This window comes from Plecotus auritus (genome assembly GCF_963455305.1).
Source record: "Plecotus auritus genome assembly, chromosome: 3".
NCBI lineage: Eukaryota > Metazoa > Chordata > Mammalia > Chiroptera > Vespertilionidae > Plecotus > Plecotus auritus.
In genome coordinates, this window is record NC_137772.1 from 170320011 (window position 1) to 170333528 (window position 13518).

At 46.2% G+C, this 13518-nt stretch overlaps 1 protein-coding gene and 1 long non-coding RNA gene across 5 annotated transcripts; both read right to left on the reverse strand.

The window, feature by feature from the left end:
- Positions 1–207: 207 nt before the first annotated feature.
- Positions 208–1608, reverse strand: LOC308243609. 3 transcript variants are annotated; one of them, XR_013960081.1, is made up of 4 exons: positions 1352–1608; positions 1213–1237; positions 815–837; positions 208–550 (listed from the first exon to the last, which is right to left on the reverse strand). It is a non-coding gene; the product is annotated as an uncharacterized lncRNA (long non-coding RNA). The 3 variants fall into 3 exon arrangements; XR_013960082.1 differs by having other exon boundaries at positions 215–550; positions 1333–1372; XR_013960083.1 differs by lacking the exon at positions 1352–1608 and having other exon boundaries at positions 215–550; positions 1213–1328.
- Positions 1609–4482: 2874 nt separating this feature from the next.
- PA2G4 (proliferation-associated 2G4) lies at positions 4483–13112 on the reverse strand. Of its 2 annotated transcripts, XM_080662724.1 has the most exons (13): positions 12605–13112; positions 10648–10776; positions 10284–10389; positions 10123–10192; positions 9316–9408; positions 6600–6663; positions 6277–6355; positions 6071–6149; positions 5846–5979; positions 5456–5550; positions 5207–5334; positions 5007–5060; positions 4483–4814 (listed from the first exon to the last, which is right to left on the reverse strand). In XM_080662724.1, the coding sequence occupies exons 1-13, from the start codon at positions 12690–12692 to the stop codon at positions 4749–4751; spliced, it is 1185 nt and encodes a 394-aa protein (XP_080518850.1). In that variant the 5' UTR covers positions 12693–13112; the 3' UTR covers positions 4483–4748. The 2 variants fall into 2 exon arrangements, with proteins under 2 accessions (XP_080518850.1, XP_080518851.1); XM_080662725.1 differs by lacking the exon at positions 5207–5334.
- Between the last annotated feature and the right edge of the window lie 406 nt (positions 13113–13518).

Sequence of the window (13518 nt, forward strand, 5' to 3'; positions counted from 1 at the left end):
GAATCATTTGCCCAAGAACTATCGCGATACCTGTCCCCAGGCTTTCACTACTCCGAAGTTCCGGGACCAGACGACGGGTAGGGGCAGGACCCACACCCCGGGGGCAGCTTGTAGCTCGACAATCTTACTGCATCGGGTAGTAACAGGGCCCGCTGTACTGACAGAATCCCCGGCCAATGGAACCATAAAAACGACAAAGCAGACATTATCTTTTCCTTCAGCTAAGACAGGAGATGATTTATTGTGCACGTTACATTCAGCCACAACTGAGAACAGAACCAGTCCAGAATGTCACGGGTCCAGGGCAAAGATCCAAAAGAGACTGTTTTTGTTAAGAGCAGGGTGGGTCTCTCAAAAGGCGCCGCGGCGTTCAGATGGCATGTATGTTCCAGATCCCACGGAGACGTTCTAGACAGCAGGCACGCAGTCCGACAGCTTGGACCGGCCCCTGGCCTCTGGCTTCCCTCTTCTGCTCCTGTGGCTTTCACGGGTGCACAAGCTTGCGGTTTACTTGGACCTCTGCCTCATCTTTCTTCTTTTGCGCTTCAGCCTGAAAAGCAGACACAGGAATACACGCCTTGCGCTCAAGCCCACAAGCCCCCCGCCCAATCTTAATGTGCACACAACACAGGGTGGTGACAAGATGAAGCACTACATTCTCTTGTCTTTTGTGTTCAATCTGACAAGTCAATGCTCAAAACGTTTTCCACATAAAATTTTTATAGATTTCTAAACCAAACGTCCCTCCCAAGTTTTGTTCAAGGCATGCACCACCTCACTTCCCTCCTCCAGGGCCTGCAAAGTCTCAACATACCTGCGCATTCGCTTCTTCCTCCACTGGCCACCGATTATAACCAGAGGCAAGGAATAAAAAAAAAAAGGCATTAGGTTTTGACAGGTTTAGATAGGGATGTGGAGAGCATTCTTCGGAATCAGGCATGTTCTCGACCAAATATGAGGGCTTAATCGCAGTAATCATGTCAATAATTTGTCCTAACCCCTACACCTGAAGTAAACTCCGAATTCCACATGCGCTCTTTCCTCACAGCAGTTACCCAACCACCTCCTCTGCTTCTCCCCAACCCATCCTTCCTCTCCCACATCTCGGACACACTGGAGAACCAGCGGCTCGGGAGCCATGGCGGACTTCCCTTGCCAGGTCTCCACCCCCCATCTTCAAGTCCTACAGCCTCACTACCAGGGAGTACTTACCTTGGCTCTCATGGCGCAGAGGTTTCTACGGGCAAAGAGAAAAAGGTTACAGTTAGTTGGCTGTGATGATGGTACGTGCAGAGACCAGATGTTAATGGATTGTACGTGGAATCCACACACCGTCAATAGAAACACCCACCTATGAAGATGGCGCTAAGGCCGAGAGAGCGCTCAGCGCCCGCCTACCGCTATTTACGGGAGCGCTCGCTGTCGTCACTTCCGCTGCTTAGCACTCCTTCCGGGGGAGTAACAATGGCTTCCGGCCCCTTTCAGATACCTCATAAGTGATGTTGTCCTTTTGGAAAACGGGGTATTTTGAATTTGAGTTACAAAATTCCCCGCCCCGTTTTGTTGTGAGGACGTTGGTATTTAAACGTCAGCACCTATTTCCAGTATGAGACCTAGAGGTGCTGGCGAGCAAAAGATAGCAACTTCCTCCTTCTCTCGCTTTGCTTCATGGGAATTGCAGTTTCCTGACGACACCCTCCATTTTATTATAAACTAGAGGCCCGGTGCACGAAATTCGTGCACGGGGTCGAGGGGAGGGGAGGAGGGGCAGGGTGTCCCTCAGCCCAGCCTGCACCCTCTCCAATCTGAGACCCCTTGAGGAATTTCCAACTGCCCGTTTAGACCCGATCACAATCCAGGACTGCTGGCTCCCAACCACTCGCCTGCCTGATTTCCTGATTGCCCCTAACCACTCCCCTGCCAGCCTGATTGATGCCTAACTGCTCCCCTGCCAGCATGTTTGCCCCTAACTGCCTTCCCCTGCAGGCCTGGTCACCCCTAACTGACCTCCCCTGCAGACCCAGTCACCCCCAACTTCCCTCCTTTGCCAGCCGGGTCACCCCTAACTGCCCTCCCCAGCAGGCTTGATCGCCCCCAACTGTCCTCTCTTGCAGGCCTGGTTTCTCCCAACTGCCCTCCCCTGCTGGCCATCTTGTGTCCACATGGGGGCAGGATCTTTGGCCACATGGGGGCAGCCATCTTGTGTGTTGGAGTGATGGACAACTGCATATTACTCTTTTATTAGATAGGATAGGTGCATACTTTATAAAAATTCCTCATTTGTTTACTGGTTTGCCTTATTTTTAAACAAAATTGCTGCAGGGAGACTGTATCTCAGAACCTCCCCCGAAGGTCCTAAGGTTCCGGAACATGGAAAAATGTAAAGTTGGGTTGTCAAGAAAGCTGTCATATTACCAAAAAACAGTCGCTATTTTTAGATAAACTTTTTCCTAGCCAACCATGGTCTTACCCAACAATGCCTGAGGCCAAATGTCATTAGGTTCCTTGCCACAGTGCATCTTGTTCAGAAAACACTTCAGTGATTCTACCAATGGAGAGGGGAAGATGGCTCTCTTCTCTAGGGCAAGAATGGTATTTGGTTTTAAGATAAAGAACTCCCCGTCTCAGGGTATATACAAGTGAGGGGCACCCAATAAACAGATAAAGATTTGGACACAGTTACAAAGGATGGAAAAAAATCCTTAAGCAGACTTGGCCTTACTTACTTTGATAATGCAAGGTTTTTATTTCTTGTTAATTCTCACCTGAGGATATTTTTTCCATTGATTTTTGAGTAGAAGGTGGGGAGGGGTGAGGGAGAAACATCAATGTGAGAGACACATCCATTGGTAGCCTCCTGCTCTCCCCAACAGGGTAGGATATCAAACCTGTAACCAAGGCAACAGCTTTTGACCAGAAATCCAACCGGCCACACACTTTCAGTGTACAGGCAGGTGTTCTAACCACTGAGCAAACTGATCAGGGCTTGCAATGTTTATTATAATCCCTTTTTTGATGGTTTCCCTTTGTAACTTATGCATTAACGTATCACCCTTTTAGCTCTATTAAAACAAGGTTTTTAAAACTTGGGGCCCTTGTTCTAAGTGTTTAAGTAGTTCTAGTATTTTCATCATCACAATAGTTTTTGAAAACAAAATTCCATCAGAATTACTTCATTATCAAATCCACCAGGATTTCACCTGTTGATTGCCTAGCCTACAAGCTCTTATGAAGAGCTCCATGTTTTGTTCACTGTAGTATCTCTCAGGACAGCATGCCTGACATGTAAGATACTCAAATCTAATTATTCATTTTAGGCTGGCCCTGACAACTTTTGTAACACTAAAGGCATTTTTCCTGGCTTCCTAAATCAAGACGAACACCTGTATGTATAGTGTTTTATTTTTTTCAGTACACATTAAATGTGCTAGTCCTGAACAAAGTGTCAGCAGCAAGGTTGATGGTTTTACTTTAGAAAATTAAATCAAGCTCCCATAGAAAATTTACTACCTTAATTCAGAGAATTAAGGATTTATGTCTTTGGGTTGAGGAAGTATTGTTTTCAAAGTTAGTATATAGGAACACAGAGAAACAGCTCCAAATGATCACCACTTCAACTAACACTCCCCCCACCTCCATCAAAGAAGAGCAGCAAAGGCACATGATTATGAGCAAATCCAAATTTATTTTAACGCCATGTCATTTTCAGTGTTTAAAAACCTCATAAGTTAGTGGCGGGAGCCCTAGTTTCCCTGGGACAGCATGCCAGAGGTACTGAATGAAATTCATCACCTTTCTCTCCAAACCCCTAGCAATTCATCCAATTCAAGTCCACACAGCTTAGAAAGCCAAGAGTTGTCTCTTCAGTCAGTCTGCTCCTCTGGTTCCTGGTCTTTCTTTCAAGGGAGGGAGGTCAAAGTATTTCAAACAGGGAACAAAATCGCAGTTGAGCTTTCAGCTCAGGTTTGTAAGATGGAGCAAGGGAAGACCCCACCGACTCCAAAGAAATGGACTGGTTAAAATCAATTCCTCCTTTACAGTTTTTTTTTTTTTTTTTTTTGGGGGGGGGTTGCGGGAGAAGAGTCCTACAGAACAAAAATGACTATAAAGATTTACAAATGAGGATCCGTTTCATAGATGAGAATCCCTTGGTAAGTGCAGGCTCCAGCTCCTAAAAAAAGGAGGGGCCTGACTAGATAGCCTGGATCAGAAAAGGAACCTGCCACATGTGAATAAAACAATCTGAAGAAGAGCTCCTCTCTACTTTGAGGCCAGATAAAATACTTATGGAGAGTGGAAAAAGAGAGGAACAAGCCCCAACAGAAGGGAAAATGCTGACATCAAAGTGTATAAAAATTTCAGCTGAATCTTTAGTGGTGGTGGCTCCTTTAGCCACCTCCCTGCTCTGTTGTAGGGCCATAAACCTTTACCAAGCAGACAGTAGTAGAAAAAGGCTAGAAAGAGGGGCTTGAAGACGATGGATTTTGATTCCTGATTTTATTGTTCAATTTCTCTTTTCTAGTTAAAGTAGTCTTCGGTGGCTGGGAAGCCTGGCCTCCCAAGACCAGAGTCAGTTGGAGCTGGTTCTTGTTGGAAGGGGGTTGGGTTGGGGGACTGGGATGAGGGCAGGGAGACCCCTGCTCTGCTGGCGGTCCTGGGTGGAGAAGATGAACTGCACTCCACAGAGCCTGGGGTGTGGTGGGAAGGGGATGAGGCAGGAGCGGCTAGCTGGGGAGATGGGACCCACCTCAGTCCCCAGCTTCATTCTCTTCTAATGTTTCCCCACTGGTGGCATTCTCTGCAGTCTTGGAGGCCTATATTCATGAAAGAAGATGGAGACGTGTAAGTTCCCTTGGGGGACTATGGACAAAAATATCCTAATTCTCTAGGACAGGCCTAAGAAGGGAGGAAATAAGGATATGCAAAAATCTATGCCCCACCACAATCCAGGAAGGTGGAATAAAAAGCGATCAGGTTCAACCTGCCAAAGAGGGATAATAACACACCTTCTTTTTTTTCTTTTTCTGGGTTTTCCGACTTGCAGAACTCTGGAGGAGGGCCTGGGAAAATAGGAAGGAAAACAAATTTTGAGGACGTTGGAGAAAACAGTCTTATTTTCAACCTCTTTTTCAGGACTTGGCTTACATTTAGTCCTTACTTTCAGGACAGGTTCCATGTACTCAACTACTTTCCAGCCCACACTAACCTTTAGCTCTGCATCCTGGACCTCCTTGTCAGACTTGTAAAGGTCAGGCTCAAAGGGACCACTGGTTATCCGCATGGGGCCATTGGGCATGAGCAGAACTGTAAATTTAAACTGGGCAACAAATTCGCCTATGGGAGAGAAATGTTTTGATAAAATGTTCCCTTGTTGTATCCTTTTTCTATAAGCTATAGGGAGAAAGGAAGGACCATATAACCAGTTCCAAAGTGAAACTCTCCTTTTAGAACTTACCCTCCTTCTCATAGAGAACATTAAATGGCTGCAGCAGTTCATGTTTGGCGCATTCCACCACACCCATTCGAGCCTTCTTCTCATCTTCAAATGCTCTGGGTAGGGGAAGACAAATTCAGGTATCCTTAACTCCCTATCTCACCACTTTGCTCATGCTTTTAAATATATCCTATCCTCAGGCAGAAATCATGCTTAGGATTGCTCTTTTATATTCTCTTCAATGAGGGAGATAGTGAGCATAAGAGAACCCTTGCATGCAGACTGGAGCTACAAGTCCAGGCAGGAGGGGAGGGGGAGGCAGGGAAGGGTGGAGGAGGGAATAGTATTTCTGGGTGTGTGGTCTATGAGTCACACTAGTTCCAAGCCCTGGCCTTGTGAAGTGCAGTATACCTTAAAGTAAACGGCATGGCATCAAAACGCCTTTCAACCTCACTGAAGAAGGCACGTGAAGTTTTCATTTTCAGGCCATATTGTTTAGAAGGATCTCGTTTATAAATGGTGGTTCTCTGTCCTGCATCCTTGGCCTAAAAGAGTAAGTTAGGTCACATTTGTTCAGGTGCTCCTGGAACAAAACCTCAGTCCTCCCTCTATGCTAGCTCTGTAAACACTCCTCACCTTGCCCTCTCCTGAGCTGACGAGAACATCCACAGCATATACTTCATGTACCTCAAATTCAGCTTTCTCGTGGTCCTTCCTGAAAGAAACAAAAAGGGAACATTCATAAGTAGTTCCTGGAGTTTGGAGTTAGGCTGGAAGTATAGAAGAAAACATTCATGACTAGTCTTGTATGGTGTAAAGTAGAGGGTGGGATTGGCACCTACTTCTGCTGGTCTGTGGGATTCTGGATAATGGTTTTCTCTCCATCGATGACATGCTGCTTCAATTGGTGTGACAGCATACCTGTGGAGAGGACAAAGCTTATGGTACCAACCATCCAGAATCACAAAGGTTTCCAAATCCACCCACCTAAATAGTTTGATGAGGCGGGCAATGAGAGAAAAGCACCTGGCTATAAACTAAGGGCACTGAGGTTTTTGGCTTAGACTGTGCTAGAGCCAGGATGGATCTCAAGGGAAGAAAACAGCCTTAATTATGCTAAATCACTGGTACTTTATACCCTCAACCCTGTTATCTTAGGTCTCACCTTCTATTGGCGTGCAATTAAATGAATGGGCAACTTTGTTCCAGGCTTCGGTCACTTGTGTGTTCTAGAAGTACAAGATCAAATAAAAGGTGAGATACCAGGAGCTAATAAGTTCTCTACTGTGTGAATAAGAAGCATAAAGAACTGAGAGTTCTAATATCCTCCATCAAGTACAAGGGATTCTCACTGGTTTTTCATGTCCTAGCCCTATCAATCCCTACAACCTAAATATACCTTACCCTTGCATCTCCTTTTACAAAGAGCTTTCACAAAGATGGTCTAATCCAGTGGTCGGCAAACTCATTAGTCAACAGAGCCAAATATCAACAGTACAATGATTGAAATTTCTTTTGAGAGCCAAATTTTTTAAACATAAACTTCTAATGCCACCTCTTCAAAACAGACTCGCCTAGGCCGTGGTATTTTGTGGAAGAGCCACACTCAAGGGGCCAAAGAGCTGCATGTGGCTCGCGAGCTGCAGTTTGCCGACCACGGGTCTAATCAAACAATTCTGGAAGGTGAACAGGGCAGATCTATACCCCAATCTAGAAGATGAGGAAATTGAGGCTCAGAAAGGTTAAATGATTTGCTCAGGACTAAACCAGTTAACAGAAAGAACCTGGTACAAACCCAGGCTTTATGACGATAAGTTTTGTTTATTATTCCATTATACCTGACATTCTAAACCGTTGAGAAGGGACAGCAAACTCTTTCTTTGTTAATCCTCACCTGAGGATATTTTTCCATTGATTTTTAGAGTGTAGAAGGGAGGGAGCAGGAGGGAGGGGAGGGGGAAGAGAGAGAGAAACATTGATGTGAGACATATCAATTGGTTGCCTCCCGTATGCCCACACCAGGGCCAGGGATCGAGTCTGCAACCTAGGTACACACCCTTGACCAGAATCAAACGCGGAACTCTATCCACTGAGCCAAACTGACTAGGGCAAGGGACAGCAAACTCTTATTTTCCCCTTCTTACCTCTCAAACATGATCTGATCCTCACTTAAGCTACAGTTCTTAGACAAAAAGAAAAGTGAATAACTAATCCCAGCTAATATTATTATACTATGTACTAAGTACTGTGATAATCATTTTACACATGGATCATCTCAATTGTTACAACCCTATAAAGAATAAGGCGAAATTTTATTTTCCCCATTTTACAGATGAGGAAATTTAAATTCAAAGTTATTTTTAAAGAGGTGGCAATAGGGCAAAAACCCAGAAAGTCTGATGTCATAGCTAGACAACACTACCTTCCAGTGAAGATACACATAGTTAAATATATAAATAAAAATAAACATGAAAAAAAATAAAAAGAAAAAATAATGATAAACGTGTTAAATAATAGTTAACACAAGTGTTTACTATGTGCTGGGCATTGTTCAAAGTGCTTTTTAACAGCTCTGTGAAGTAGGTATCATTATAAGAAAACTGAGGTTTAAGTAAAAATTATCCAATTAAGTAGAAATGGGGATGAAGTACAAATTGATTAAAAGCATGAGGAACAGATAGTATAGAAAGGAAGTAAGAAAAAAGACAATGCTTTAAAATACTGAACAAGGCCCTGACCGATTTGGCTCAGTGGATACAGCGTCGGCCTGCGAACTGAAGGGTCCCAGGTTCGATTCCGGTCAAGGGCATGTACCTTGGTTGCGGTACTGTGTAGGAGGCAGCTGATTGATGTTTCTAACTCTCTATCCCTCTCCCTTCCTCTCTGTAAAAAATCAATAAAATATATTTTAAAAAATAAATAAAATAAAATACTGAACAAGTCTCACTTAAGAGTTAGAAAAATGTCTTCACGCATAGTCAAACACACTAAATTGTTTTAATTCATGAAAAGTTTATGATACCTGAGCTTCCCAATATTGTCGTGCAAGGTACAGAACTAACTTTTGGTCTCCCTTTGTCACCAGTTTACCAGCACTATTACGGTTTTATTTACACCTTTAAAAACATATCTGTGTGTTATTACATGCTATTACCTCAAAACTATTTTCAGGGAAACAACACACATCAAAAACACAATAAGGAAAGATCACATATGGGGATATATGTAAGCTCCATATATCCCCATACAGTGAGCATGGAAGTGTCTATGATAGGCAGTCAGGGTCTGCTGTTTACTATGAAGCTATTTAGCTCCTGCCTCATCTCTTACAGAAATCCCATCTTAAGAGGTAGCTAATTCAAAAAAAAAAATGCACCCTAACCGGTTTGGCTCAGTGGATAGAGCGTCGGCCTGCAGACTGAAGGGTCCCAGGTTCGATTCCGGTCAAGGGCATGTACCTTGGTTGTGGGCACATCCCCAGTGGGGGGTGTGCAGGAGGCAGCTGATCGATATTTCTAACTCTATCTCTCTCCCTTCCTCTCTGTAAGAAATCAATAAAATATATTTTTAAAAAAATGCTTCAGAGAGGGAGAAGGAGAGACAGAAACATCAATGATGAGAGAGAATCATTGATTGGCTGCCTCCTGTACTCCCCACACTGGGGATCTAGACTGCAACCTAGGTATATGCCCTGACCCGGAATCAAACTGTGACCTCCTGGTTCACAGGTTAATGCTCAATTACTGAGCCAGGCAGCTAATTTTAAAAAGCTATCTTTTATGAGGGCTGTGGGAGAAGTTGGCAGTTCAGCACAGAATAGTTGCAGATGCCTAGTGCACCTTTGGCTCTATTAAGCTTTGGAGTTGGACTAAACAACTTACCTGGTTTCCAGGTTTGACCAGGCGTAGGGCAGCTTCTGCACAAAGGTGAGCTGCCTTAATGACATCTGCTTTCCTCCCTGTCACTTGGGTCCCCTGTAGATAAGGAAATACAATCAGTGTCTTCCTGGAAAGCTCTTAGCTGGTTATTCAGTTAACATCTGTGTGCCCATTATGCAAGGCCAGCCAATGAGGAGAGAAAATACCCCCCTTTTCCTTTTATTTATAGTCTCTGAACTTACCTGGTAGTAGAGCAGTGATTCCCAACATGGGGCTCACGCCCCACAGGAGGGCAAATTGAGAATGAGTTATTAACAGTAAATATTTTGCATTTTTTATGGTTCTAGGGACCTCACATACAGTGTATAAATATATAGTGACATATTAATGCATTTCAGTTCTCTATCATTTGTTTTGAAACTTTATTTGCTATTTCTTCATATCATTTCATATTATTATTTTTAACAATTTCTTAGTGATTTCTTCCTCAATACTTCACCTGTCCTTTCATTCTTTTATGTTTCTCTTTCATGGATGCCATGTTCTTTGGAAGCTTGTTTAGACCAAGTTGATAGCCTTTTAGGCTTCCTCCACGTGATTAGGAGTTCACTTTTTAAATAATAAGAATTATATGTCACGGGGCGTGGGTTGTGGAATGGGAGGGGCATTAGGATTTTAGAGATGCTTAGGTGGGGCATGGCCAAAAAAGGTTGGGAACCACTGTAGTAGAGGGTGGGGATAAGAAGCAAGCAATAGTATACCCTCCCCCATTCCCCACAGGCTGCACAGAGTTCAAAGCAAACCACCTACCTGAGCTACACCAACCACAAAAGTGTGAGCTACATTAGCGATGAAGCCATCCACATGGACCCCAAGGTCACTGAAAAGAAAGAGCAGAGTACAGCATTAGCAACAGGGGCTATATAAGTGCTTAGGAAAAAGACACGTGCTTTAAATTGATTTAAACTTACATTTTTACCAAGTCACCTTCCTTGAGAATATAGTCCTGGTCGCTCTTCAAAGGGGAGAAGTGACATACACAGTTATTTACTGAAATACTGGTGGGAAAGGCAATACCTGTAAAGAGAGAATCATCTGCCTTACTTACTGCCTTGCTCTCTTAGAGCCCAGATGCCTCAGAAAAATGGAAGGATCTTCTTTGGGGTCTTGCCTAAGTTTAATCAGTTTGGATTGGGTAGGAAACTGCTTATAACCCACTTGCCATTCCAAATTTCCAATATCTCAGCCAGAGGTGGGGTGAGAGTTGCATCATTATGACAAACAGGACTGAATAAGGGTCAAATGTGGGAAATTAGTGGGGGATTGATATTTTACCTTTCTTCATTTCTTTTTCTTTCTTGAAAATTTTCCCTGTCTCTTCCATAATCATGGCATCACCTTTCTCACACAGGCTCAGCACCGACACACCTGAGCAGGATGCTTCCACCAAAGACCGAAGTACCCCTGGGGACAGAATCCTACCATGTCAGATCTGAATGTGCTCTCTAAGTTACAATCCAACAATACCTAGAAGTTGGATCCACAGTTTCTAATATTCCCTAGTGACACTGCCCTAAGGCTGAAAGAGGGAACGTGTCTTGCCTTTTATAATGTACCTACCTTTCATCTCTAAGTTTCTACCTTCCTTTCCTAAAATGAAGACGTCAGCATTCCCTTCCCTTCCTTATATGACAACTGGGCATACACAATCTCTCTCCTTAGGCAAGGCAGACTTTCCAAAGATGACACCTGTGGTGTGGTAGGGCAGAACTGTGAAATTCAAGGGGATCCTCACCAAAGTATCCCACATACATGCAATGCAGACTAGAAGAAATTTATGGGAGTCAGGAACAACAGAAAAGTAGGCACAGAACTGCTGACTCAAAGCTCATGCATTGTGAAATGCTACCTTCTCCCTTCAGACACCCCAATTAGGTGTTAGTAGTTCAATTTAGGTAGACTTATTTCCGAAAAAGCAAGTGTATAAGCCAGGGGACTTAATCTAAGGTCCCTGGGCCTCGGCAGGCTCATGGCTTACAGCTTTGGCAGATTGCAAAGAGGTATGTGACCTAAAAGAGTTTCAAACTGGTAACTGTGATCACCTTGCCTCAGAAGTGCAAGAGGGGAAAACTTTTTTTCTGTTTCAAACCACTAATATTATGTTACAAAAACGGGGGTACTATACTAAATGTCCATTATGTTACAAAGCATCTCCCTGGTCCGTCCTGAACCTGATTTTTGTGATCTAAGTTTTGGTGATTCTTTGGAACCTGAAACTCGGGTTTTCCAACGTAGGACCAGAGGCACCATAAATACCAATCCGTACTGTCAAAACCATTTAAAAGCCCAAAGACAAACAATTTCTGTCCCCTCCGACTGGGTTTTTAATTGGAAAGGTGAAATTGTAAATAGAGAAAATAGAAAGTGAGGCATCTGCCTACAGTGGCAGGCAGCTGCCGAGAAAGTCAGAGCAGTCCTAATAAGGATGACTTCTGAGATCCTAAAATCAGTGCCCCCCTTTTCCAGTACTATTCACAAGTTTGCCTGGCTGGGGTTGTCAAGCCCCTGAGAACAATCAGTTTAAGGCTAACTAAGGCTATCTGCACAAATTGAAGGTAGTAATGAATAACTTCAAGAAAAGCCAGATATATCTCCAAGAAGGGGTGAGGAGCTCCAGGGGTGCCCTCCAACGGTCCCTGGGCTGGCCCGAGAGTAGAAGGGGGTTCCCACAAGGGAAAGAGTCGAAGTAAGGAACGAAAGACTCGGCAAAGCACGTGGGAGGGAAGCTGGTGTCAGGGACGGCATCGGAGGAAGGCACCCGGCGATCCGCACAGGGACCTGGCAACACGTGCCGGCGTCAGGTTGGCTCCTGACTCTGGGGGAGCCCCGACAAAACAGAGGGGCTCTTCCGTTGCCAACAGCTGGGTGCTTTCTTTCCCAGATGGCCTCGCCGCTGCCAGAATTAAAGGAGGCAGGGATCCGGACCAAAGGGTGAGCCGGAGATGCGCCTGCCTTGCCTCCTTAGCAACGGCCTAGGGTCCGCGCGGGTCAGGCACCCTACTCCGAGCCCTTCCTCGTCGCCGGCCCGCACCTCCAGACTGCAACCCAGGCCTGGACGCTCAGGTCCCAGGCGCGACAGTCTTCCTACCACGCCATCCCCAGCGGACCGGCGCGGGGCCCTCAGTAGCTCACTCCGCACGACCCCACCGCTCCAGCCCCTCCGGGGCCAGCCCAGTGCCGTCCCCCTTGCTTCTCTCAGCCTAGATCCCCGGACTCCTGAGGCCGTACTCACGGTTGGCGATGTCGCCCCCCATCTTATACTTGGTCACGACCAGGTCCTCGGCGATAGTTTGCTCCTGCTGCTCGTCCTCGCCCGACATCTTCCCGCCGCCACCACCACTGCAGCCTTGTTCTCTTGAGCCGCCGCCTGGGTCTCCCTCCCTAGCCACAAGCTGTGGCCAGAGCCCTTCGATATGCGAGGAGAGCGCGAGCAAAAGCGCGAGCTAGCAAGGGAGCGGGCGGGCAAGAGCGAGAAGGGGCGAGCGCGCGGGCTGAGGCGCAGGGCACGCTGGGACAACGAGTCCTTCCCGCAGCCAACCTCTAGCCGTCCTCCGGGACTCCTGAACTACTAGTTCCAGCCTGCCTTTCGCGCCTCTACGCCAGGCCCTGGGGCCTTGCCCTACGAGGGCCTCGCACGCTGGAATCGCCGGGCACGCTGGGAAGGGTCAGGCTCCGGCGGGAAGGCGGAGCCGTTGGGGAGTTGGAAGCAGCGTGGTCGGTCTCTCCCGGAAAATCCGTACGGACCAGGAGCCTGGAGCTGGAACCTTTAATGGAGTGGGGCGGGCTAAGAGAAGGGGCGGAGCTACGTCGGGGAAAAGGATTTGGAGGCGGAGAGGCAGGGTGGAGCCCAGATGACTGGGGGTGACTACATTAAATTAAGGGTAGAGGCTGGGTGCGCCCTTCCTCGGATACCTGGAGCATCTGGCGGGACCTGCCCTGCCGGTACAATCGTCCGATGCTGGGAGGATCGGGAGGGGCAGAACGGGTGTGGAAGGGGACCCAGGGGTAGGGAGTGACTGGACCCGCGGACTCTGAAGACTATCCATTTACAGCCTCCCCGTCTAGAGGCCGGACTCCCACTGAAGATGGCACTGTTGTTCCAGCAATAGGGTTGATGGCACCTAAGCGAAGTGATCAGGGAGGCTT

Excerpts from the sequence above, each read along its gene's own strand:
- PA2G4 (XM_080662724.1), bottom strand. The coding sequence starts at position 12,692 with ATGTCGGGCGAGGACGAGCAGCAGGAGCAAACTATCGCCGAGGACCTG. Across the intron at positions 6,150-6,276 it reads AATCCCACAGACCAGCAGAA|GAAGGACCACGAGAAAGCTG; the intron begins GTAGGTGCCAAT and ends TGTTTCTTTCAG. Across the intron at positions 5,980-6,070 it reads TCAGCTCAGGAGAGGGCAAG|GCCAAGGATGCAGGACAGAG; the intron begins GTGAGGAGTGTT and ends TTACTCTTTTAG.